This window comes from Camarhynchus parvulus, chromosome 2 (genome assembly GCF_901933205.1).
Source record: "Camarhynchus parvulus chromosome 2, STF_HiC, whole genome shotgun sequence".
Taxonomy (NCBI): Eukaryota; Metazoa; Chordata; class Aves; order Passeriformes; family Thraupidae; genus Camarhynchus; species Camarhynchus parvulus.
Window position 1 is genome coordinate 98758945 of NC_044572.1, and position 27566 is coordinate 98786510.

Sequence of the window (27566 nt, forward strand, 5' to 3'; positions counted from 1 at the left end):
CCAGAAGTGAAATAGAACACTGAGGGATGTCACTATGGGCAGAACAAAACTGTCTGGAAAGCAGAAGTAACATAACATACTTCTATTGTACCTATGTATAAGAAACCTTACCGGAAAATGTATCACCCATCCAGAAAGCTGAATTGTGGTTTAAAAATAAATTACTGCACGAGAAACAAAAGCAAAAGCAAAGTTTGATTTCACTGTACATGACTGAGGGCAAAGCACTAAGAAAGCAATTCCTGTGATAAACTCTGGCGCTTGGTGTGCAATATTTATGCGCTGAAGAACAGCAACTAAAGATGTTTTAAATATATCAAAGGTCAGTAACTTACCAAATTATGCTGATCTCAGCACCGATAAAACTAATAAGAATTATGAACAGAAATGTAATTTTCTTTATAGTCTTAATAGCATATTATAAAGACTTTTACACAGAGCACAGAATATTTTGTAGAACCTTGGAAAACAAATATTTAATTATGCTTTCTCAGAGGCCACATATGATCCATATGATTATAACCACAATGTCTGTAGCACAAAATCCCTTGGAATAACTAAAAATGTACACGTTTAGAGTCATGGGGAAAGTGTGTCACAAATCCCTGCTAGTTCTGAGAAAAATATTATTTACTTTCTCTGTCTCATACTCCCTTGATATCATACTGCAGATCAAGATTCCAAAAAGACTGATTTCTGAAGTAGCCAGACATATTTGACATACATGGATGCACACAAGGAGCCAATACTCACAGCTGAAGATGCCTGGAGGTGGATGCTCTGTTACAAGCAGGCAGTTCTCTTCATCACTGTTATCTCCACAGTCATTCTGTTGGTTACAAATCAGTGAACCAAGATACAAGCATTTACCACTGGCGCAGGTGAATTTGCACTCTGAAAGGAAAAAAAAAAAAACAAAAAGAAAAATTTGTGAGAAAACTGATGCCCACCCTTCCTCAGTGCTAAAATTACAATCTTTTTCAAGTAGATGCTATAATGGTGGGTGGGTCTCTGGCAATTCAACACCAACACAAACAATTTTGTCCTTACAGTATTGCATGTACAAATATATATGTGACACATTCCTGATCACTAGAATCAAACCATTAGTAAACCATATTTGCCACTTGGGAAAATTCACCTTTTTTAATAATAAGCAATCTTTTTTGCAGTTCATGTTGATTATAGTTCACTTTGGACAAAGACTGTGTTCTCATATATGTTTGTGTGGCACCTCGCATATGTGGGGCAAGACAGCACTATTAATAAAAATAATAATTGTCCCACATTAAAAAAAAATCTTGCATCAGCTGTAAGGCAACAGTATAGTTTGTAACCAGGAACAATCCTGTTCAGACACAGACAATTATTACTTAACTACCTTCCCAAAGCCAATTTGCCAGTCTCCCACCTAATTACAGTCAAGCACTTGGTGTCTGCACATTAAAATCCCACATGCTAGCGTTCTTTATAAGTTAGTAAACTTCTAAAATGCCTGTAAGATGTCTGAATGCTAAATGCAGGCATGCTGTAGCTTTTACACTTTGTTTTTACCAAAAAAAAAGAACAGTTTCCCCTAAATATGATTCTATCATGAGAACAATTCCTATGAGACCAAGTATACTTTATAGCAAGTACTGAAGATGTAATTAGGAAATGTTCACAAAAATATACACACAATTATTAAAAGCTTTCTCACTAGGATTGCTCCAAAGTAAAATACACGTACAGAACAGAGAACACACTATATCAAGACAAACTGAAATTTAATGATTACATTACTAGTATGTTGACAAATTCTGGTGATTGCCATTCACAAGCAGAGGCAGAGCAGACAGAATTAGAAACTCTCACAAGTAGTTTATTAAAGGAATGCCATTCCCAGAACCCTGGGCTTCCCTAAGACTACAGTATGGGTTGGCTGATTCTGCTTCAGAGAGAAGATTTCTGGTCCTTCCCAGCAAAGAGGTAGAATTTGTTCATCTTCAACAGCATCAACAGAAGACTTTGCTTTAATCTTAACTTTAGTCTGAACTGAGACAACAGGACCTCCAATTCTAAAAAGTCTCTAAATCAGTTACTGAGGTGTGACACTTACTCAAATGTGTCTGTTGCATAATGCAAGCATGGTAATAAAAAAGGAGAGGAAAAAGAAATTGAGAAAGAGAGCAAATTCATTCTCATTTTTCATTTGCTTTATAGATAAAAGCAATTTGCAGACTTCACTCTGAACACTTTTCAAGAGTATTAATGATATTTTGGTATACATACCAGCAAGAACCTGCTGCAATAAAAAATTGTCTGCATAAATATGTGTAACATATAAAATGTTACTTAGGAATATAAATAGAAGGTATGAAAAGCAAGGAAAACAAGCATTTCCTGTGGGGGGAAAAAACTGATCTATTTTGCTCGGTGAAAGTAGACTTATTTTATAAGTATTTGCCTAAATGAGGTCCTCAAATTTAAGCTTTTTTTCAGTGCAACCCTGCAGTCCCTGACCTATTAAAATTGCAGAATAAAATACTGTACAAACAAATTATTTTCTTCTGTTTGTTACTCTGTTCCTCTCTGCAACAACAAAGAACTGAAGAGGCATTGAAGGGCTTAGATTCCTTCTGACTATAGACTATAAAAAAATCATAAGCAAATGAAGTAAGCCTTTGAAACCCATGGAACTGAAAAGGTCATTAACAATTACTTCTGGAATGGAGACTTAAAAAGCCAGGCTCAATATTAGCAATCTGATAATTACAATGCTTTAGGACTCATTTCTGAAGAAACTGGAACAAGAAATGAACAAGCTGTCTTGGAAGGTTAGAAGAGTCATCTTGAAAGGATTCAAACTTCCCAGGTATATTAAAGAATATCACACAGGATTAAGTTAGAGTGGTGAAGAACATAATGCTTCTATTAGAAAGAATCAATCACCATATTGCAGTTAGAATATGTGGCATGCTACTTTGGCTGGCTTTTACTGCTTTCCTGTGCCTTTGTGTTGTGTCCCAATGTAATGCTTTCCATGCTTCCCCCATGGCTGAAGTAAAATGCTCAAGCAAGATGTCAAGTCAAAAGCAGTTAAAGCCAAGAGCTCAAGGTGTCTGTTTGCCATCAGATTATACAGTTTTCACACAAAAGACTAGACGAAGCATTACATTTTTCATAGCTATATTAAAGTCTTAAAAGTTCTGGGGTTTAACTAACATTATCATAAGAGGACTAACCAGAAGAAAGGATTTGTGATTTAAGGTGAAGTGGGGAGGTTGTCATAGATAACAGACCACACTGAAATTTAGAATCAAAAAGCAGACTCAATCAACTTTTCTTGTAGAATATTAAGGCTACTTCCTCATTCCCTCACACATGTGAAAATAGCCATTGTGAAAGTGCATTAAAAAAAGAGTTATGAGGCCTCTTGTCCCCTTTTTGTTGCGCCCACATTGACTGGAAGATTGCTCACAGTACCATGGGAATTCTGTGTTGATTTGAAAATGGGGCGTGTTGTCAAATATCATGTTGCCTTCTATCTCCCACCAAATCTATTTGCCAAGGAAGCATTCATCCTTTACTGGCCCTGGCTGGGATGAAGTCAACTTTCTTCACAGCAGACCCTGTGGTGGCTATTTGGATTCGTGATCCAAACAGTCAGTGTTGGACAGTGCTGTAGGACAGGGTTGATGTCACAACAATGTGTTTTGGTTAGTGCTGAGCAGCGCCTGCATATCCGTGGGTCTTCCTCTTTTTCTCACTCATGCATCTGCAAAAGTAACATCTATATCTAACACAATGTAATATCTAATGGAGGACACAAAATTGCAAAACTTAGTCTGTATAATCACATTCTGTTGACGTCTGAAAGAAATATTCAAAGAAAAAATGCATTGTAGGAATAGGATAAATTAATTGAACAGATTATCCAATGAGAATACAGATACTTCTGCCCATAGAATATACTTAGCATCTGGTATTTGCAACTTGTGAACAAAAATTCAGTACCTTAAATTAGTTTGCTTAGTGAATGCATTTAAACAGTACTTTTACTAAAACCAGAGAACCCTTCCTTGTAAAGAAATAGATCAAAGTCAGGTTGAGGGAGGTAGTAGAAGGAAATATTAGAATATTTTCAAACTGAAATAAACCTGCAGAGGTCTGTACCAAAATACAAGAAGTGACCTCAAAACACTCTGACCAGGGAATCCAGACCAGTCCAGACTAAACCACTGTGCCTAATGACACACCAGAGAGACCTTTTCAGTACAAAGTCTTGTACTTGGCCTGTCTAGACAAGACAGGGGGGAAAGATCCTGTTCTGACAACATGCCAGCATGATCCTTCTTTCATGAATAATGTTTCAAAGCTAGACAGTTTCCCTTTTCATTTTCAAGTGGCAATTAGTGAAACATCAGTTGGTTGGTCAGCAAGGCTCTGACTCCAGCTAAACCTGAAGCAAGACGACAGCTACTGGAGGTTGAAAATATCAACCCTTCTTATAATTATGTCTTACTATGTTCATAATTATGTCTGGAGCATACTTTAAAAAAAAACCCTATATGATACAGTGGTTTTTCAACATAAAATTTTAATAAATGTTCTTCCAGGTAGAAATTAACTATCTGAAAAAAAAGGAATTCTAAGGATACTACTATGAACATTTCCTATTTTTAGAAACTGAATGCAAGTAGTATAAATAAGTATATTGCACACATGTTCAAGGTAGATGCTTGAATGCATAAAACTCTCTACAATTACCAATATATGACTGTATTTCAAATAGTTTCATATAGTTAATTGAAAGTTATGTTTCTGTCGCTACAGCAAAAGATGGATTTGCCTCATGATACTAAAAAACTACCCTGATCAGATTTTTTACTGTAAAATACAAGATCTGATGTATTGGGTAGGCTTATTTTATACTTCCTATGCCTAGCCAACAAGATAATTTTATCCTTGCATTCAAGTTAATTCTTTTAGACTTCATTTACACTTGACTTCATCCATATGAACAGCATTCCCATTGTTTTGTCATCCCACTTACCGAAGGGCATTTTTAATTATAGCTAAGTGCTGTTTGTTTTTCTAATGTAAGCCCAACCACGGGCCAAGGGAAAAAAAAGCAACGAAGTGTCATATTGAAAAAATATGGTGGTTTAGGCCACTGTTATGATGCATGTCACAGCTGCTTATTTAACGGGTCTGAGATGATTATCTGACCCAGAGGCAGAATTCTCTTCCATCCATTCGAATAAAAAATAAAGAACTCTGTATGCAGCCAGTGACTCCAAACTGTTGTGACCAAACTGTAGTAACGCACTTCAGAGGCACAAAGTGAAATCCCAAGTGATGGCTGGGACTCCACCGGGGCAGAAAGGCACTCTCCCAAAATCCAGCAGACTGGCAGCTGCCCGGGCAGCTCAGCCAGCAGAGGGTGATCAAATACCCTACTGAAGTCATGGAAATGGAAGGTAGGGATCTCTTTGCCTCCAGGTGGGTGGACCTAGATCTCCAGAATAAAGGCCTAATTTCTAATTTCTCATATAAAGACACCATTTTAAGAACATCATCATACTTCCTCATACCCCTGCTCATATTGCAGCATGTAAGAGCCTGAAAGAAAATGTGCTTAAAGGGCACCATCACTTATTATAAGGCTAATAAGAGGCAGAAGCAGTAAATTGGGGAGGGCAGGAGGAACCACACTTCACTAGAGATTAAAGAAATATAAACCACAAATACCAGAGTCAGTACAATAAAACCCTGTTCAGCCTCTCATAAACATCTGTCTGTGTATTATTTTTAATATTGTAGATTGTAGCTTTATAATGGGAAGTAAATCATAAATAGGAGACATGCACACAAGGAGCATGTTTATTTGGGAAAAAGCTTGGTTAATAAGGAAGATGGCAGGCTGCCATGCAATCTAATAAACCTCCACCGGTGCAGGGAAGGGAGGGATAAATAGGTCTGTACAAAACAAAAAAGCACTTCACAAAAAGAATGCCAAGCAGAACGCCAACAGGAATGAAAGAGGATCAGCTTATGCAGGGTAAGGAGCAGAGCTGTGAGCCACAGCCAGCGGCCTGTCCTCAGCACCCACAGCCTCACGCAGGAACAAGGAGCGAGGCTGCTCCCAGAGACACGCAATGTGGAGACAGGGACCTTCACTGCCCAGGGGAGATTGCAGCCTTAAAACCAGGCTGATTGAAAGAAGATTGTTACTGGTTCACAACCAGTCTCATTTACTCTTACAGTCCCCCATGCTCGCTTGCTTATCCAGCAATTATCTTTTCATCTACTTCTTAAGGCAAAGCCTGGAGCTATGCCCTTTAACGAGTTACTATTTATGCCAGCAGCTAAAGGAAGCAAACACAATATTCTTGCACACAGGTAGCGAAATCCACTGCTCAGTTCACCAGTTCAGGGCATTAGGACTTTTCACAAAGCTCACCTTAATTAATAGCCTGAATAAAATTACCCCAGACATCGTGGGGGTAACCAAAAGAGCTCCTTTATTTTGAGATTGGTCAATGAGGTTAGGTTTTGCCTGTGATCTTTCTTCACACTATATACCTGTCTCTGGTGTGAAAACAAAGAGAAAAATCTCATCCTGGGGGCCATGGGGGCGTTAAGAAAAGAGTTTTTATCAACACTAGAAACTAAATTCATGAGACTAACTGTCACTGAGCCACCATTCTGTCCACACAGCAATTTTCCACAGCTTTCCCTCGGGGACCAGCAGCAGCCCTAAGAACATCCCCTCAGGAACGAGACACAGTTCCCATCACAGTACTCATCACTAATGGACAAAGCCTCTCCAAGGTGACCTCAAAGACTACCAAGCTCACACAAATTGCCAGTTCTGCCAGCATAGAGAAAAGCCAGAAAAGGATAGGCTCTTCTATTGCCACCCTCATAAATTTTTTGTTCTATTTATCACTTACCTTCCCATAAAACAGCAAGGCAGTATAAATAAGGAGTTCCATTTTCTGCCCTTCTACCCACTTGCTTTTCCTGGACTGGCAGTGTTCTACCTGCTTATGCCCACAGAGAACTGAAATGCCAGGACTCCTCAACAGAAGTCAAGAACTGTGTCTTCTTCTCCTCATTCATGTGAAGATCCTTTACATCCCCACTAAAGCTCCGGGACACCCTCTCCAGCCACAAGGCTTCTGCAGAAATCTCCTTCCAGCAGCATGTGCCCGGCACTCTGCGGCACAGGGACTGGGACCAGTGCCAACAGCTCCAGCAAGTGACAGTCTGGACACTGCCCCAGGGCTCCACTTGGGTCAGAGCCCTCAGACAGAAGGACACAGCGCCACCACAGACGCTCACTGCACCTGATGGGAAGAAATGACCTGTGAGGAGGGATGGGTTTCCAGAAGCCATGGGAAGGCCTGTGTCTGCCCTGACAGACCCCACAGGAGCTGCCTGTACTCCTCTATAAGCACCAGCAAAGTTTTCCAAGTCAAGTATGGGGAAGGGGGGAAGGAGCATTGGTGACTCAACTAATGACACTCTCATTTTCAACTGACAAATTACATGAGGAGACGATTAAAGATACATTAAGCATGTACCTTATAATTTTTGTCAAGCAAAATGTCATTATCATGGGCAAGTGCAGGTAAGAAGGGTATATGCAAATGAGATTTTCTTAACATCTCATCTTCCTTAATCATAATTCAAAGAATTCTTGAATTATGGTAAATATTTTAAAATTATCTTAGTTGGTGTTCATCTTAAGAAAGCTTTAATAATCAGAAGCAGTGCCACTTACTAGGTTTGTAGAGTACTGCATATGTAGAGGAATATAAAATAAAAAAATCACATTACTGAAGCAGTTTGTTGCTTTTCCTTTGGAATATTGTTTGCTTGACAACCAGCTCAAGACAAGACCGTTTTATAAGGCAACTTCATAAAACTTTGAATCCACAGAAATACAGACTAAACCATATCCCTTCACAGATGCCTTGCTAAGTTTTGACTAAAACCAGGCCCAGATGAAGACACACAACAGTTACTGCAACACCCAAAGATTATCTGGGGTTGGATAATATGGTTTGATTGGTAGGGAAAATGTTGTCCCTATGTATTTTGTTGTTAAATTAGGTCACATTAAGACTGTGACCCCTGTAGGGCAGGAGCTGTTTTAAGTTAGCTCTCCTAGGAGGTACTGGAGTACAGAACAAATACCATTCTCATCTGAAATGCTCTAATGCTACTGAATCAAGGAAGGGTCTGAGAACAGACCCAAGGACTGGACTTTTCACAAAAGCAATGCATAATTCAGGCAAGAGTATACTGTGTTTCAGTATCAGCCTAATACTGATGACAGAAATCAACTTAATACTGATGACAGTACTTTTTTTTCATATGTCTTCCTGAGCACAATGCGCAGAAAATATAAGAGAAATTAATGTATTTACTGTGTGTCAAGATGCAGGACAGTTATGGAGTTTCCACTGTAACAGGAGTTCCAGATCTCAATGGACAACAGCATTCTTCTTTCATTTCTCAGTGGCATTTGAATTGTGCAATGCACACTAATGTGAGTCATGAGAAATCTGTTATCACCTGGATCGTGTTCTCTGATCCACACCTGCAAAGATTTGCGTGTTCCTGCAGTAAATACCTTGTCACTGTTAGATTTTGTACTTTAAAAGCAATTTTAACTAAAGTCCAATTATCTAAGAAGTGTCTAATTCAGTTCACTGTGCCTCAGGGTTCACATAAAAATATTAACAAAATAATACCTAGATTACAGGGAAATGGATTGCTCTCAGTGGTTTGCACCATACAGCATGGACAAAGTTTTTTACAAACTAGTACTGTCTTGTATCAATTCTTACTAAACTCTTTCCTCCTTATTCATCTCTATCTAAAAAATGAGTCACACATTCTATTCACCTTAGTATTTTTCCCAGAAGTCTGCAGTTTTTTGGCTAAGCCTTTTAAAGAAAATAAACAAAATAAATCCTTTCTACCTGTCTTTAATCTTCCTTTTTACCAATTGCCATGAACACTTCCTCTCAGGTATGTACTGTAGTGCAAATGTATACAGACTCCCATGTATATGCATTTCCATACAGTGGAGCTGGTATTCATTTGGTTTGCCAAATATTTTCCACTATAAACACCTTGGACAACCCCTCCCATGTTCACTGCATGAAGCAAGTCTGTGATGCTGAGCTGGAAGAATGCCCCTAGCCTACAGAAGTGCCTCTTCTATGCCCCAAGAAATTCTCTTCTGCTTTTACAGAAATAAAAACTGTTAAAAAAAACCCACCAAAAAACGACAACAACAAAAGAAAAAGCAGCTATCTTCTTATTGTCTGCATCAGGGGAATCTCTGGCAGCACTCCCGAATAACTGAAAGGCACAGACACTGTGAGGCTCCAGCAATACCACTGGCAGAGCAACAGCCCAAGCCACACTGTGTCCAGACAGCAGGGGAAGAGGCAGATGTGCTGCAGTGGGGAAGGGGAAGGGAGGTGTGAGCTCTGCTCCCCTCCACTTTCGCACAAGATTTCCACTTCACTTCCAGGTACAGCCAAGTTCAGCCATTACTACAACCACCAGGTGCTCCTCTTCCCTCCCCAAGTGCTCCCAACATCAAGTGCATGGGACAGGCAGATACAAGGAAGAAATGCGAACAGTGAGCCAGTGTTTTATGCTTTGAGAATGCCTCATTTAGCAACCTGTGCAGCACAGTTTTAATAAAGATTATTTCAAACTACAATTATATTTTATTTGAGCATCAGCAACATATTTGACCACCTAGCAGGTATTTAACCAAGATTATTTAACTATTTCCATGGCCAAAGTGCTTACAAAGAAATCTCTACCGCTTAGATCTTTCTGTTGTTGTGACAGTATCATTTAAAAACAGACAGGGTGTTTAGGACAGTATATTTCAGGCTGTGAACGTGAACATACTATTAACATGATGCTGGATGGTGCTGACTCTCTCCTTGCACCATGCATTGTCTTGGGTAACTTCATAGCAGAGACAATCAAAGCAGATTACTTCCTTTCTCTAATCTGTACTCAATTTTGCAGATATACTGAGTGCTTAAGTCAAAAAGTACCTAATAAGTAGGCCCAAGCCTAATACAATGCAAAACTGAATATAAACAGAGACTCTGGTTCACAAGCTCAGGCCACGACTACACTGCACGTGATAACAACAAAAACCAAAACAAGCTAGAGCACCGTGTCCCCATAATCGAGTGCTTCTGGCTGGCACTGCTGCCCAGTGACAACTCGGGGGGACATGGCACAGCTTTCCTCCGACATCAACTGCAGTTCACACCCACCTACCACCGCTCCTCTGTAAAGAGACAGAGAAACTAAGGAGGCTTCTGACAGGTCTGCTTGAGTCAGGGGGACCACCTGACCCAAGCTCAGTGTCGGCATGGTGAGGAGGAAAAGACTAGAGTGGGGCACTCAGGGAGGATTGATGGTGCCTGGGTGTCCAGGTGTGACAGTAAGGGCTTGTCTTCACATCTACACATCTGGCTTGGGTGAAGCCACACAGCCTGGAACCCTCTTGACAGAGCTGGCTTTGAGAAGTTAACCATGCTTGTCCCTTCCTAAACAGTTTTGCAAAAGGAGCTCAGTCTAGTGGCCAGCTGGTATGCACTGAACCAACGCACCTGAGCAGTGCCCACCTGCCAGGCACACATCCAGCTGTGACCTGGGCTTGGAGTACCACTGATGGTTGAAGCTGGCTTTTCTAACAAAATGTACTTTGCATCTGAGATCCAAGTAGGACTTGATCTACAAACCACACTCCAAAACTCTGACACATTACCTCATGCCTCCGGCTGTTCTGGACATGATTTCTGTCTGTGGTTTATCTTAATACACTGGACTGGAAACTACTGCGGTTGACATGCAGATCAGTCATGCCAGCCTTGAGACAGCAACGTCTGTCAGAGAAGCAGTGTAGGCGGCCAATAGCAATAACCATTTCAGACATCTAATTTAGACCTGCCACTGTATATCTGTCAGAAGCCCCACAGAATTTTTTGGGTGGGGACAAGAGAGGGGCCCAGGATAAATCTCCGGTTACAGCGCAAGCTATCAGTGTATCGATGACAAGTTAAAGCACGTCAAAAATTGTACAAATGATGTGCTGAACACAGAGAACCTCCCAGCCACGAAGGAGAATAAACAGCCAGAGCACTGGAAACTCAAGAGCAACTAATTGTGTTTTAACTCTAGGCAAGGTAGTTTGTAATATTGTACCAGCTCATTATTAATAATCTGTTCAAAGATGGTGATAATTTTCGGTGGTTTTATAAGTCACGATAATTGAACTGAGGTCAGTTTCATAGTACTGTTCCCTCCTCAGAATACTTCAAATAAGAAGCTCATAGTAAAGCAAAAACACAGCTAATACCACACTGCTCATTTTCTAGCAACAACAAAGGAACAAAGTATTTGTTAGAGCTTCCTAATAACCCTCTAATTTAGGGTCCTTATGCTTAAAAAATTCTTGAGACACAAAGAAACACCATCTAAATGGATTCATTTTCCTTGGCACTAGGAGGTACTTCTTTAAAACATAACATGTTTTACTAGTGAATGTTACAATAACATACAAAAAATATTTCTCCAGAGAAGAGCCCAGCCTAAAATCCAGGATGCAGATTAAGAATATTTTATAAACTGCAGGCACTGCCTTCAGATAAATGGATATTAAAAAAATAATCTTCAAGAAAGAAAAAAGAAGTCCAACAGCTACCAGTATTAGGTAAAAAACAATCTAGTGCATGAATCTTTGGAAATCAAATTCAAAGGTGAGTGAAATTCTACAGCAGTGTAATATAGGGGTCCCTGATTTTTTCCTAGTCCAGTTCTCAGATACTTACTGAGACATAACAATGGCTACAATTAAATGAACACTGCGAACACATTAGCACATTCGAATGTTTGTGCATCTAATCTGTTGTTTTTAAGGTCTGAGCTGAGATGTGGCTTCCAGCGTGCAAATATAATCTGCTCTACACAATATTAAACAAAAAACATTCACCTAAAGTACTTCAGCAAACAGCTTAAACAAACCCTTTGTATTTTGTGTTACAGTGGGTTAGGAACTATCTAGAAAAGTTGCAATTAACAACAGTGGGGAAATAATAGTGAAATACATATTTTTATACTTCATGAAGTAACTGTCTTTAGTTGACAGTAAAATATTTAAATGTGCTCTACTGCCTAAAAGACAGAAGCAGTGATGGCAGGACAACACACCCTGATGAAAGGTCATTTAAAAGGGCAGGAAGTCCCCTTCATAATGGATTAGCATTATAAAAAATGTAAGAAAAATTTCCTTAAATGACCTATGCGTTAGGGGATTTTGTGAAGTTCACCTATTTTAAATAGCACACAAACACTTTAATACTTATTGGTATATGGCAAGCAGTCATCAAAGCCTTCAAAATGGGATTAACTATTTAAAAAAGATAAGCATGTTTGTAACAGATATGCACATATAAGAGTAATAGCTTACAGTCTTTAGAACATATTGCTGTTGTTAAACTCATAGCTGACATGGTAGAACATTTGAGAGAAGAATACAGTTTGGGTTTAAACATGTTTTCTAGAGTTCCAAATATGACCTCACACACCCAGTGTTATTTTTGTCAAAGCCTAAAATACAGAATGAAACAATCTTATTCTGCAAGCACATACTAAGCAGACCATTAATAAAAGAAAAATTACATTCTCTTCTGAGTAAAACACTAACATTCACATGATGTCACACAGCAGAGTATCTGATTACTCTTCTTGAATGGCAAAATTTTGGCAGAGCTGCTGTTAGCTGAGATGGACTCAGTTTGCTTTGAGGAACACTGCTCCTCAATGTTATTCCTCAGGTTGCAGTCTTTGATTTCCATGGCAATTTTTTGGGAATATAGCTGTAGAGTGCTGTTCTTTAGAAACCTTAATTAACTACATTAGGGCAAACATCCTAAATGGCAGGTATTTGAGAGACAGTCACAAAGGAATAGAATTCACTCTAGAATTCACTCACAAGAAAAGAATTCACTCAATTTCAGAGTTCCAAATAAAATATTAGTACCCTTCAGAAAATCACCCAGTTACAGCTTTTTAGAAGCATAATCCCATCAGACAAAAAATTGGGTAAAAATTAATTCTATTTGATGACATAAATGATGGAAGGAATTCACATATTAAGCATCAAAGAAATAGGCAGTGGGTATGGAAGGTTAGGCATCTTTCTAATAGTGTTCTGATGGTTAGTAGGTCTGTCTCATTTTGACATTTTGGGGGCTAATCACTTGTATTTTAATGAGAACTCATTTCATTGAATTCCACCCCTAAACGTGTATTTTAAATAACTTGCTCGCTATTTTCTTTGACACTAAAGGTGACCTATATATCTTAAGATTGTGGAAAGATACTGTGAATATATATAGAGAGAGATAGGAACGTGGAAAAGGAAGACTAAAAAAAAGACAGGAATGTTTTACCCCTTCTTATTTTTTTAGAACATTAAGTATTTCATTCTCTCATATTACAAGTACCTAGAGATGAGAGAGGACTACTCCTTAAATCACTTTAAAACTCTCTAGATAATATCTTCAACTTTAATGGGGCTTCACATATTTATTTCACTTAAAGCTTATTTATATCACATGCCTAGCAATCAGCAGCCTACATCTTGTCTTTTGCATAAAGATTTCTCCAAGTGTCTTCTAAATATTTTTTCTCTCTCAAGCCACGTATCAACAGCAAAACAAGGAAAGAATAACCTGATTTTAAAAAGAATCTTATCGGTGTTCTTTTCTTATAAAATAATTTCCTTTTTCACAACATACAGGCAAGTATCTCGCAAAGAAATAAAATCAAAGAACAAAAAAATCCAATCTTTCCATACTCTTTCCTTACAAAGTTCACCTTTCATGTACCATTATATAAAGAGACATGTACTTTCTCATGAATATATCTAACAGCAAATACAAAGCATAGGCATTATAGACCAAGGTTTGAAGCAAAATCTGGCCTAAGATGTATTGACCTGGGGATTCCTTCATAAGTACTCAGCCTGTGAATTATTTCATACTTCTTAAACGCAAGGACAACACAGAGCTCAAAATCTCAGTGCAGAACCATCTTAAAAAAGCACTGGCTTGCTTTGTATGGAAATTTCCATGAGTCAATAGGGAACACATTTTTTATTTTAAACACAGTATCAACTGATTTTGAATCCATGTATCAACAACATATTATATAACCTATGATGTGATTAGGCAACACAGGTTGCAAAAGCACATTCCAAAAACACATGGAATAGTCCTGCCAGACTGTGCTACAATTTCCCAGCTTCCGTTTTAATACTTGATGCCTGCATACAAAACCAGCAGGCCAAACAAGAAGACTGGCCTGAATTATTTTCATTTGATATTCAGGAGAAAAGAGATTTGCTGGCTGCTGCACAAGGGAGCTGCCTGCAGTACTGCACTACTACATTTGCAAAGCATGCAAGACTTAAGTCCTGTAAGGAACATGGAGCAGCAGGAAAGGAATGCATAACACTGTGTACTAAAAGATCCAGGGGAAAAACTATTATGCTGTGTTAAGTAATAGTTCTAGAAATTTTTCTTTCAGTAAAGTCACAGAAGGTTTTGTAAGATCTTGAAACAAAAACGTCACAATTCTTTTCTTAGCTGCAGTTTTCTCACGGTCTATATGACACTGGGCAAGCTGCTTGGATCTTCCCCGCATACCTAGAGATGTAATAATAGTAATAACAATAACAACAATAATAATAATGATGATTATGATGATGATGCCACTACTGCTGCTGTTAAATTATGTAGACATGTGAAGCACATGATGACTGTAAGAAGGAAAGTATCGAGGCAAACTGAGCAACATTACCATGTGTCTCAGTATAAAGGGGAATCTCTATTTATTAATTATTTTAATAATTTTCTAGTTCCATTATTTTTTTTTAATCTCATCAACTATTAATAAATGTGTGTTATCTGCAGATTTTCTCAATGGAAACTGTTTCACTTGGGCCACCCAGACAGCTATGAGATGAGATATAATGCTCTTGCTCACTTCCATTTAACCCAAACATTTATCTCTAAAGACATAGTAAACCAACAGTTTTATGTCCTCTCTTGCACAACAAGCCACTTTTGGTTTTGTTCAGACATAGTTTCAAGCATCTCTTTTCAGCCAGCTACAGAGAACAATTAAATCAGTACATAACTAGCACTGCTGGAGCGGTCAGTGGAGCTTCACCTTGTTTATCTTTCATTTCCTGAGGTAGATACAACACCTGAAGAAGAAACCCTGAGCAATATACTCTTAGAAGAGGAATCCATATTCTTACTTCCCAGGATCTAATCTCTGTTCTCAGTGAAGGCAACAATAAAGTAGAACTTCACTACAAGATGACAAAGATCAGGATTTCAATGAGAAAGAATGATTAGAAATTTCTTGCACAAATATACAATGATGTCTTTGTCCCTGATGACATCTCCCCTAAATATTTCAAATTGAAGTAGTCAGAAATATGGAAATGCTTTATCTCTGAATGAAGGACACAAATACTAGCAGGGTATATGAGGCATCCTAAGGATGGAAAGCTGCCATGAGCTCTGTCTAAAATACTGTGCATCACAGTCTGTGTCAATTGTCCATGACCCTGTCACCTCTACACCCTGGAGGCCATCAAATTGGGCCTGTCTGAGACAGCCATCATTTCGTGATAGATCTGGGACAGTTCAGAACATAAAAAATTATTGCAATGTTAAATTACTAATTTATGAGAAAGTTGTGAAGGTTTGAAAGAACTGCTCAGAGATTTCTGCTGAACCTGAAAAAGGTTTTGAAGAAGAATAAAAATAAAAGCATAGTTAGTGGACAACAGAATCTAGCTATAGATTGCCTTTGTTTTATTCCTTGCCTTTGTTTATTATTCCACTCCCCAGTATCTTAGGGAAGGATAATTTTAAGAAGAACTACAGATGAACAGAGACCAGTAATTCTTGTCTTAACTGCTACTAAAACCTGAACAGCCATTTTATTTTATTGCCAGTTCAGCCATTAGTACCAATGGGTCAAGGGCTCAAGTTCACTTCCCTTTGACACTGTGTCTTCAGTCACAAACTCAGTCATGATAAAACTCCTCACCTTTTTCTCTCAAGAGCCCAATTTCAACTGGACAGCTATAGGATCATAACAGGAATTTCAACAGGATATAGGACTACACCTCAAAACGGGGACCATGTTTTTCTGTGACTGCATGCAGCCCTACACCCTACTGATACCCCCAGCTCCAGTGAACAAGGAGTGCCCAATGCTGGTGGAGTCTCCTCTGCAGCAGCAGTCACAGTTGTGCAGATGTACTTGGAGCACATGACAGATCCAGGTGCTTCTCCCAGTTCTCCTATTCCAGAAAAATGAACAGGATAATTAAGCATGTTGGGATTTACTGAGCTGGCAGATTTAGTACTGAAGGAGAACACCTTGTGCAGTAAGCAAAGTCCTGATGCATGCTACATTACCTGCAGGGCAAAAGGAGACAGCCTTATTTGTGTGTCAGCTTCCCCTCCATCTTGCAGCCAGTGATTTCCCTACTTTCTCCTGCCATGCAGAAAACACCCTTATAATGCACAAGTTCTCAGTCTAATCTAATATTGATAAGGTCATAGTTTTGCCAGAAATGTCAGTTACTTTCTGAAAGTGAGCTTCATGTATGTGTTTTTCTTTCCTTCTTACCACAGACAGCCAACAGACAACAGTGCTTCAGAATTAAAACTAATTCAATCTTTAAAATGTTCATGACTGGTTTTTTTAAGGAATCACATGCACACACAAATCAGTGCCAAATATAATGAAAAGGTGAAAGTCAGAAGATTTTGTGAGCTGTGGAATTGCCATGGCTGTTTTTTTGCCATGACAGAAATAATGCACATTATACTCAAATATCATAGAGGAACTGCCTTCACTGCATTCAGTGTGAAAATCAAAAATTTTAAAAATTTATGAAAAGTCTATCATTTATATTAGTGTATTATTTGACAATGTCATAAATTATTAGATGTAAAATTACACAGAATGGTAAATTTTAAGTTTCTTAGAAGCCATCAGTCTATCTGCACTTAGTACCTTAGATGTGTTTTCCTTATAATTGATATTTCTAGATTTTTAGGTATCTCTTGCCTTCCTCATGAAATGTAAAATCTACCATATGCTCGCTGTAAAACTCTAGTTTCAGAAAATTTTCTAAGGTTTCAGGCTACTGCTTCAATAATAAAAGTAAAAAGTCACTACAGAAACAAAAAAACCAACAAAAAAAAAAAAATTAGCATTAAAACTTCCTTTCTTAGAAGGAAGTTTTATGGGGCAATTGTGAGAAAATTTTAAATGCCAAATGTGTTTAAGTAGTAGCAAAAAGCCACCACCAACAAAACCATCTTACATGATGGCTCATGCAAGGTCTCCATGTACTCTTTAAAAAAAAAAAAAATTAAGTTGAAGAGTAACACATGATGCCAAAGCCCAGAATCTAGGATTTCAAGAACCACAACCCATTTCTGCTCCTACTGGTGCTAAGTTTTCATCACTTCACACACATTTGAATCACAAATACTTGCATACCTTGCTGCTGCACAAGGCAAAGTGTTAGATGGCATAAGCAGAGCCCCTTTAGACAGTCTGATGGCAGAAAGCCTCTAACTAAAGCTTACAAATCCCAGTTTTGTAGGAAGGCTCCTTACACATGATCATCTCTCCTAGAGGATGAGAAACAGTAGTCTCACAAAAAAGATAAAAATTTTGCTCTTCCTCAAAATGTGTTGTAACTCAACACACACACACCCACCAGTCCATGCCCTGCTAGAAGGGATCTTTCAATCACTTACTCCTCAGCATAGCTCACGCACAGAACCTGCTACAGACAGCTTGGTCAGGTCTTGGCAAGACCACTGAAGCCAGCAGAAGCCAATCTCTCGGGCTGTAAGCTGGAACAAGAGGGCTGTGATGGCTTACAGTAGAGCCTCCTGTTTGAATGCTGCTCCTTCTCCATGAAGAAGAGGGACAAACCCACACAGTCAGGCTCCCAAGCTAGCAGCTGGACCACAACCCCTGAGAGGAGATGGTGAGTCTTATCCAAAGGCTCTCCTCCTTTGGAACAATCACCAGGAAGAGGTGAGAAATGAGGCACATGCACAGGGCAGCTGCCAAGGAACTTCTGGTCCATGTATTGAATCCCTTGTGTGCCCTTCCGTTGGTCCCAAAAAATCTTCCTGAGGCAAAGGAATGTGCAAGTGGAATGTAGGCAGAGCTCTGAGAGGAGCCAGGGATCAGAAAGTAGGAGGAACATTCAAACTGACAGAAAACTGCAAATGCTACAAAGAAGAAAGTGACTAACCTGCTCTAGGAAAATTCCCCTCGCAAGGACGCAAAGCTGTGCAGTGTGTCCCTGAAGCCAAGGTGATTTGACTGAGGAGCATGAAACCAAGATTTAAATAGACTGCTTGCATCACATATGACAGGCCACAAAATAAATACTTTGGCTACCAATAAGGTCTTAGTGAAGTCTGAGGGATGGGAACAACATAAAAAACTGAAAAGCAAATCACAGGCTCAACTGCTTCATCAAGTTTTTAGCACAATTTGATTTGAGCTTAGGTAAAAGAGTCAGCCCTTCTGGCTATACCCAGAGTGAGAAAATGTGAAGGGAGAACAAAGCAAAATGGCTGAAAGTAACTTTCATTCAGGCACTTCAAAGAAAATAAGGATATGCGTCCTGAATGGCAAATGCTGAAATTACTAAGCTGTGGTTTATTGTAGACATGGCAGTTTAATCAAGGTAAGCTTTATAAAGAGACAGGTTATCTTTTAATTGATCAACAGATACAAGTGGAAAAAACAGGCCAAGTTTGGAGCTTGCAGACCTGTCATTCAGGATCTTTCTCAAAGACCTCAAGAAGGAATTGCAGTGCACTCAGATTGTCTATTTTCTTCAGCTAAATCAGATGGTCTAATAAAAGAAACTACCACCTCCTATAATTTATGCCTTGTAGAAAGTACTGATATGGGGACGTATAGCTCCACATGATATATTTCACAGCAAATGGAACAGCTCTTCTCAGTAATAAGAATACCCATGAGATCATCAGACTTGCAATGTCTTCCAAAGTCAGCCTAAGTTATTACAAGGAAACTGAATCTCCAGATATCTAACAACAAAGTCCAGAAGAATAAATCTAAGAATGAACATTTCATTTGACACACTAGGCAGCCACACACCTGCCAATACCAATATCTAAACTCTAAATCACATGCAATCTACTCTTCATGACACCGACAGCAGTCGGTCAGGAGAAGACACAGAGCCATTAAGAAAGTAACCATTGCAAATTTCAATTACACTATCATAGAAAGTAAAAAACAGAGTCACCTTTTTTGTTTTCCCCAGAGAAAACACACTGAAATAAGGCAACTGTTATTACTACTGAGAACCAAAAACCAAAGTTATGTCCTATGTCCAGCATGACAATTGTCATAGCTTTTCCAATCACCTTTATTTTAGTCTTTGTTCCTTCAATTTTTATTCTTTTAATTTCTTGTTTTAATATAAAACTATTTGCTATTTTAAGGTGCAGTTTGAATTCTCTGTAATTCTTCCTAATATACAAACTCAGACAGCTAAACTCACCTGATTATTACTTGTTCAGAATACAGAAATCTATTAAGTGATGTTATAACCCAAATAACATCTTGTGGAGTCTGCTCTTGTTGTAAAACTTGACAGAAGAAAGAAAAAACCCTAACAGTATTTATTAATATTATTTCAACCAAGCTGCAGAACAAACTTAAAGTAAGGAGGGAAGGGTTATTAGCTCACTTAAACTATTTAGTCATTCTTAAACAACAACAGTATCAATGGCAGGTAAAAATATTCTCACTATGTTAGAACATCTGCACAGTGGTGAGAGAATACATTTCCACAGGGGACCAGAGCAGTAATGCATCTTCTGCTATATATCTGAATCTTTATAACACTATGAGACTTGAAATACTCTTTTCTAAATGGACATATTATTCAATTTTGTCTCATCTGGTAGACACATTTAGCAAAACTGTTCTTAACTGCTCAAGCTTTATTAAAATGGGATCTCCTGTACCATTTACATGAAGATTACATTGTTCTTTATTTCATTTCTGAAGAACGGTCTTGAAAGATTAGAGTACAATAAAGGCATGAGGGTCTGCAGATATTCTACACATCACCTTCACTGCAGTTTAAGCTGCACTTTGGAAACCTCGTTTAACAGTCAGAAGATATTGACAATATTACATAATATTATTCAATAAAAGAATTCACTTTGGAATGCCTTTGTAAAATTATTTCTATTTTTATATCTCAAGGATTATTGCTGCACTCAATTTAACGATTCATTACTACCACAGAAGTAAAATGAACATGTGGGGTTAACAGCTATAGCTATTAGGTGTAACCTAACCAGCATTATACTGCATAATTGATCTACTTTCTTCAAGAATAATATTCAGGAAAAGGGAATTACTACTACCATCTCTATAAATAGTACAGAAAGCCTGGGGCAAGTGTGTGGGATAACAGCAAAGACGAGAGACAGGAAAATGGGAGCGCACCAAGAGTTTATTTATAAATATCTGGGAACTCATTGCTTGGCATCATGTAATGTCTACACAGTCTCACATTGATCGAACTTTTAGACTGTGGCTCTATATTTAAGAACATAAAAACTAAGAATGAGCACACTAGACTTCTGACACTCTTCCCCAAAATGAATGTAGCTCTTTCCCAGTTGAAACTGTTTCAAGACTGTCACTACAGGGATAAGATTTCCAGATTTTGTCCTCTGTACAAGTATTTAAGTTTGTTCCCTGTACAAGTATTTTTCTGATCCAGTGCTGGCAGAACTTCAGTGTGGTTGAAGTGACAGCAATCACTGTTAAAAGAATCATCTTAACCACTGTAGGTACATCTAATTCTATCTTCAGCTTTACCTTCTGCAACCATCCCAAGTCAGGCTTTGGTGTTATTCTGCCTCTCCAAGAGCACTATATCCACGTGGCAGGCTCAAGCATGTATTTCTTTCAGGATGGAACTCCACAAGTCCAGTCCCATTTTAGACAATTGTCCCTAGGTCTCACTCCTCTTACCTTCTATCTCGCATTAACAAGTCCAGCATCCATTGCCTCTGAACAGCTGGAAAGAAGCAATTTCACTTTCTCTAACCTCCTGTTAGCAGGAGGCTACCACCTACTCTGGTAACAACAAAGCTGTCTTGTGGGCTGAACCACAGTGCCATGAATGGGGACAACTGGAGGATTTTGTTCACAATCACAATACTAATTGAAAGCAAAATGCCAATACAGCAACAGCTGATTTTACTTGCATGAGAACTTTCTCCTTGTTGCTCGTCCATTTCTGGTTGTAATGCTGTTTTGTTTGTGTAGCAGAAGAGTCTCTTAGCAAACTGAAGGATCTTGAATGCTTATTAAGAGATTTCCTGGACACAAAGAGCTCATATGCCTGAATACTTGTGGGGTTTGGCATCTTGTTTGTTTGCCTTTCAAACAGACCACTAGCTGTACTATGAAACAGAATCTTTCCACAAAGCTTGCCTTTTTGTCCTTCAGATAAAGCAAATCACAAAAAAACCAGGACTTTCTGAGGCTCTTCAAATTATGTCTTAAGATACCACATCAAGTCTGATCCATAAGTGTATAAAGCAACAAACCAATAAGCCTGCATTACATTAATGAAATTACATTTTGCATTTAAAGACCTTCGAAAAAGAAGTGACACTAATATCGACAGCGCTATTTGTATTCATCTCACTAAATTTTGTTCTCATAAATTTCACTAATCCTGCTCTGCAGTTGGCAATTCAATGACAGAGTTTCTTTAAGCCTTTTAGTAATACCCCATATACTTTAAGCAGTCTGGTATCCCAGCACTCTCTTCTTCCCAATGCGCAATTAATACTTGCAGATGAGAAGGGTTGTTTGTGTCACATATTTTATGGGCAGCTGTAATTCTTTAGAGAACTTCTTTCCAGCACTGCTGGCATAAAGCAAGCCTGCAGTTTCCACAAGAAATCTTACCAGCTTACATTCTTCTCCTCATGGCAGCAGGTAAAAAGTACAAAAATACAATGGAGAAAATATGAGAAAATAGTGCATTAGGTACATTAGTACTTTCTGTTATAACCTCACCCTTCATAATGGGTTTAAATTCACAGGCTGTAATTTTAGTCCTCAGGTCTGCTAAGCTTCCAACTCATCTTCCATCAATACTGCATTGGTGTCTCAGGTGCCTGTCTGCAAACACTGGACAGCAATACTTTTTCTTTCTGCTTCTATGTCATCTTTTTTAGATGCTGAGGTTTTAAAAAGAGCTGTCCTTCACAGTTTTGGCACAGCAGGGTCCTCATCTCAGGGGAAGGTTCTTTGGTACAACACTGATCACTACAAGCAGGAGTCATGCCTGAGAGAACATTATCTTGTTTCTCTCAAAAAGTAGAATAACATGCTTTTAAAGCAGTGACATACTTGAAAGATTATACAAAAGCCACTAAGCCAATGTTATGGTACTTTCTCCATGCATACACTAGAGAATAAATGCATACACTACACCGAATAAAAACATCTTCAAGAACCATACTTGTTGCCTTTCTTGTTTGATCTTGTCCCTATTTCTTTTATTACACAGAAACTGTCCAGCAATTTATATAAACAGCAGTGGTTTGGGCACAAAGGTTATGATTGCTACAGGAAAAAAAAAAAAAGAAGTATCTTCAGTTTACAGATGTCACCTACTTCCTGAGTTAAGAAGAGTGAGGCTTTTCTGAACTTTAGCACTGCTGTGGCAGGTCATGTGTCTCTTCAAATTCTCGCTCTCAGCAACTGGAAGCAGATATTATCCTGAAAGTATTTCTTTTGAGATAAACAAATCAAGAATAATAAAGATCAGAAAGAGGAAAAATGGAGACTCATGCCCATATTCCAATTTTTCCGTTTAAATCAAGGACTGACTGAGTGCACAGCCAGGCTGTGAATCCATCTTCAGCCAGTATAAATTACTGGTTTGTATAGTCTGAGCCTCCAGGATAAACAGACAATTCTTAAACAACTCATAGGCAAGCCAGTCTTCCAGGCTTTTCTGAAACCATTACCTTGTCCTGAGTCTACCTACCACCACCTCAGCATATATACACCTACAACACAACACTGTCAGCCACCAAATGGCATTGAATGAAGTTATTTTACCCACTAACAACAGAGATAAATTTGTCCTCAGAGGCGTGGATTGAAGGTGCTGCTTAGATGCTGGCTGTAGAGAAAAATTCTTCTTGGGTGTTTTCATCATGAAAACTCTTCATTGTTAACTCGTCACAATTCAAACAAAGCTTCCTCTATTCTTGCACTTAAATCAGAAGGGAGTGACTTTCTTGTGAAGAAAGTGAGAAAGCTAAGAACACAACAGGATAGAAATTTTTAAGAAAAGAAATCAAACCCTACAATACATGAAAGACAGACTGCTCAGTCAGCTCTCTATCGCTAACAGATTAATCCTGGAATGAGAGAGAGCATGGAGACAGACCTGTGGCTCTGATGAACAGGGAGAGTGTCCCAACTTGCCATCCACATACCAATACATCTGCTTAAACCCCAGGAAAACTCATCTTCATGGTTTCCAAAGTTTAAGGATTCAGCAGGCCAAACTACTGGGTAAGTTTCATAGGCAAATGGTAGTGGTGTGATCCTAATAAATTATAGTGGAAAGGATTCAACTATGATACAGAGGAATTTTGGTTTGCTTCAAACTCCAAGTCCCTGGGCTCCAGATGCTGTCAAAGCCTTCCTGCTTGAAGCCCCCTTGGTTGAGAAATCAGCACAAGCACAGCCTTGATGGGTCTCAGAAAGCAGCATTGTTATTACAGCTATATCATGGTGATGCATTCTCACAGGGAAAAGTGTCTCTTTGGGTGTTTGGAAGAGGCTAAAAGGGCTTGAAGGCTACACCATATTAGCAAGTAATGATCTTACTAGAAACCGAACATTTTGGTTATTCACTGTTGCCGAGGGCTGAGTAGAAATTAAAAAGGGTGTGAGCATCCCTCTAGAAAGGTTTTGGAGCAGAGGTTGGGCAGCCCCCAGGGAGAAAACCTGGGAGAGGCACAGCGTGGGGTGCACGCCTGGGTGGATCCATGCTGCTCCCTAATGAAGTGTTCCTGCTGAGAAAGCCAAGCCCCAGGATGGGAGGTGCAGCCGATACAGACACCGGAACACGTGTGTTCCCAGAAAGGCTCAGAGCAAGGACTGTGCCCACCCGTAACACCCACACCAAACAGCAACAAAGAAAGGCCTAGAAAGAAGTTAATACCTGTGAATCCTGGCTTCTTTTGCTAAAAAAGCAAAAGGTTGTAAATATCAGGGAAGTGAATGTAGCATTTAATCTGTATACAGGGTATTACCTTCTCCTCAGTAACTTTTAGGCTTTTCCACCACATTTATCCTGTAAAGTCAACTTTCACTTCTCTGTTTATCCAGACTGCAGTCTCTGATTTGTAAAGGCATTACTACAGTACAGAGCAAAGAAACATAACACTAATCCACACTATTTTTTTTGTGATAAAAGAAAACTGAGAGAGTATCAAGTCAAATACCTGCTTGACATTAGAGAAAAACCAAACAGCAAAACATTTACCTCACCTCAAGACAAGTGCCTGGAATATCCCACATCATGAATAAAATTCGGTTTTTTCTAACAACATCTATGTTTCCAATCTATGTTTCTCTTCAGCTTCCAATATGGCACAGTCAAGTGCTTCTGTAGCTTTGCACTGATTTGGGGCTTAGGCTTCCTCTTTTAGCACTTTTAAGTCTGTAACAAAATGCATTTCTAGCCTGCCTCACACTGGTGCTCCAAGACAAGGAGGCAGCCCCACTCCCACTGCGGGAGACCACCAGCAGCAAAAGGTAAAAGGCCTTTTCAGCAGTAAAAATACACTCAGCCAGCAATGGGCACAGCCAGACTGCCTCTTTTCCCCTAAAAATAACAAGTAAAAAAAAAAAACAAGCAGCCCACCTAATTAATTAGAAGGAATTAACAGAAAGCATAGACTGCCAATTTAACAATCAATTTTCACCACTTTTTATTTTCTGAGTTTTACTTGAGGGACGATGTGTGCATTTTGTCCTTTCAAAAAGTCTGCCTTTTTATTATGATTAAGCACTGAAACATAGCATATTTACAGCTAAATTTATTGTCATATTCAGTCTGGAATTGGCCATTTGGCTGACTAAGTTGTACCACACGAAGGCATCATGACATGTACTATTAAGAAATGAGAAATGGCAGATGGGCATTTCCAAAGAACCATCAGCTTTGCAAATGGCAATGCTACAGCTGAATATCATCTGCTAAAAATGGTTACCCAAAGGTGAGGATCCAGGCTTAACATCCTGCCTGAACATGCTGGAGCATTTCCTCCCACTTTGAGAAGAAGTTTGCCATTTCCAGCAATACACTACTTCATAAAATAATCTTAATAATAGCATTGGCCAAGATATTTCTCTCAACTTGAACTTTCTTTTGCTCTGGTGTGCCCAAACCACTGCTTCTCATTTGGCTCTGGACTGTCAGAACAAGCGGCCCACACATATGTACCCAAAACTACACCTAGACTGAAAACAAAAGGACATCAAAATGGAATTTAAATTAAATCAAAAATGAATTAAAATTTAATTTAAAATATTTTTTAAAATATTCCCATATCAGAATAAGTAGGATGTTGCTTGATATGAATGGTGTTATATCATGCAGTAGTCTGCAATTCCAGGTCCATAGAGAATCCTTTTCAAAGTCCAGGGACCCTCAAGTTGCTTCACAGGGCACCACACCACTGCACTTCTTCTGGAGTCTCATTGGCTTCTTTTCTGCCTTTTTCTGACTGCTGTTCATTGAGCTCCAGATGGCTTCACATGGCAAGGCCTCCTTCTTGTAGTGACTGCCACCCAAATTGCCCCCCTTAGCAAGTGGAAAAGGATGTAGTACTTCACTGAAACAAGCAAACAGGGAAGGAGGTCTTGTACCCCAGTTAAATATAAATTTGACAGGATAAGCATTTAAAATGTGAAATCCTTGGCCTGTTTGACTTGTCCCTCTGTTTCCATAAGGACTGCCACAGTCAAGAAGCAAAGGTGGTACCTGGCCAGCTGGAGATTCAACAGTTCTCCAACCAGACATTTTGAGGGGAACTACCAATTTTCTTGAGGTGAAAGGAAACAAAGCAGAAAACACTACATCAAGTTTGGGATCAAAACTTAAAACCCAGTCTGGGCTTGAAGAAAATCCTAAAGAGAAAGCATTCTAGTTCTAATCACTGACCATGATAACAACGGAAGAACTATGCTGTGACCAAAAGCTATCACTCTCAGGTGCCAACAGTGCTCTCAAATTAATTTTCACAGTTTCACACTCTTCTGTAATTCTATTAAAGTTTTTAACCCTGAAGAGGAGACTTCCAAATAATGCAATACTATACTTAAAACAGTACTGCTGAATGCTACTGAATGTCACACATTTAGATGGCTAACTCTTAGAGACCATGATTGTATCTTCTACCATGTACTTTTGCTGAGAATACTATCTGTACTCCAAAAATTGCTTACCCTAAATAAAATACCTAACGAATACAATGGAATATGATCTGTTACTATCTGTGTGCTGAGTAAGGGGCATTGCAAAAAAGCAATCTGTTTCTCACAAGAACTAAGAGACAGAGTTGTCTCTGAGTGACACAGTAACCTTGAAAATTCATAAAATAAGAATGCAATTGTTAAGAAAATTGCAAACATTTTAGTAAGGCCAGAACAGTTCCATGAAGGAGATGAAAACAAAACTGGAACAGAGAGGGCTGAGAATTCTCTGCTACATATTCAAGCTGAATTTTTAAATGAAATGTTTATCTGTACTTGAAAATCATGCAAATAATGAAAGCAGCAATGTGGGAGATCTGTATTAATGTATAAATTAATTTTCAACTGTTTTCAATATTAATTACACTATATACTTAATATAAGACATTTCAAACCTGTTTGTCTATTTTACATTGAGCCTCAATTATAATTCTGAGGAAGAAGGCTACCTTCAGCAGCAGATATACCAGTTACAGATCAGTTTTGCTCACAATAAAGAAAACAACCTCAGGGGATTGTTGATTTGGTTTTGCCCTATTTTTGGTTATTCTTTAAACTTACCTTTTAAATACACTTACTATATAAGAGTGGCAAAAGTGTTTCTTAAAATACTTGCATACTGTGAAATGGAAGAATGGATGCAGCATTTCTGTAACATTAAAATATTTCTATACAAGTTGCACAGACACAGAAACATGTCACACCGCCAAAAATAAGACATCTAAACAAGGCCAAGCTATAAGGAAAGCAATGGAGTAATATTCCAGCAAAAGGAGAGTTAATACTTTAAACACCCACGACTCCTAATCTATTTTTTATCAATT

At 38.7% G+C, this 27566-nt stretch overlaps 1 protein-coding gene across 4 annotated transcripts in view; it reads right to left on the reverse strand.

Annotated features, from left to right (window-relative positions):
- LDLRAD4 (low density lipoprotein receptor class A domain containing 4) overlaps positions 1-27566 on the reverse strand; it is a 273802-nt gene that overhangs the window by 138197 nt on the left and 108039 nt on the right. For all 4 annotated transcript variants that reach the window (XM_030967030.1, XM_030967023.1, XM_030967049.1 and 1 more), the window contains one exon: positions 754-894. In XM_030967030.1, coding sequence (XP_030822890.1) covers positions 754-894 — 141 coding nt within the window. The remainder of the gene's footprint in view (positions 1-753; positions 895-27566) is intronic.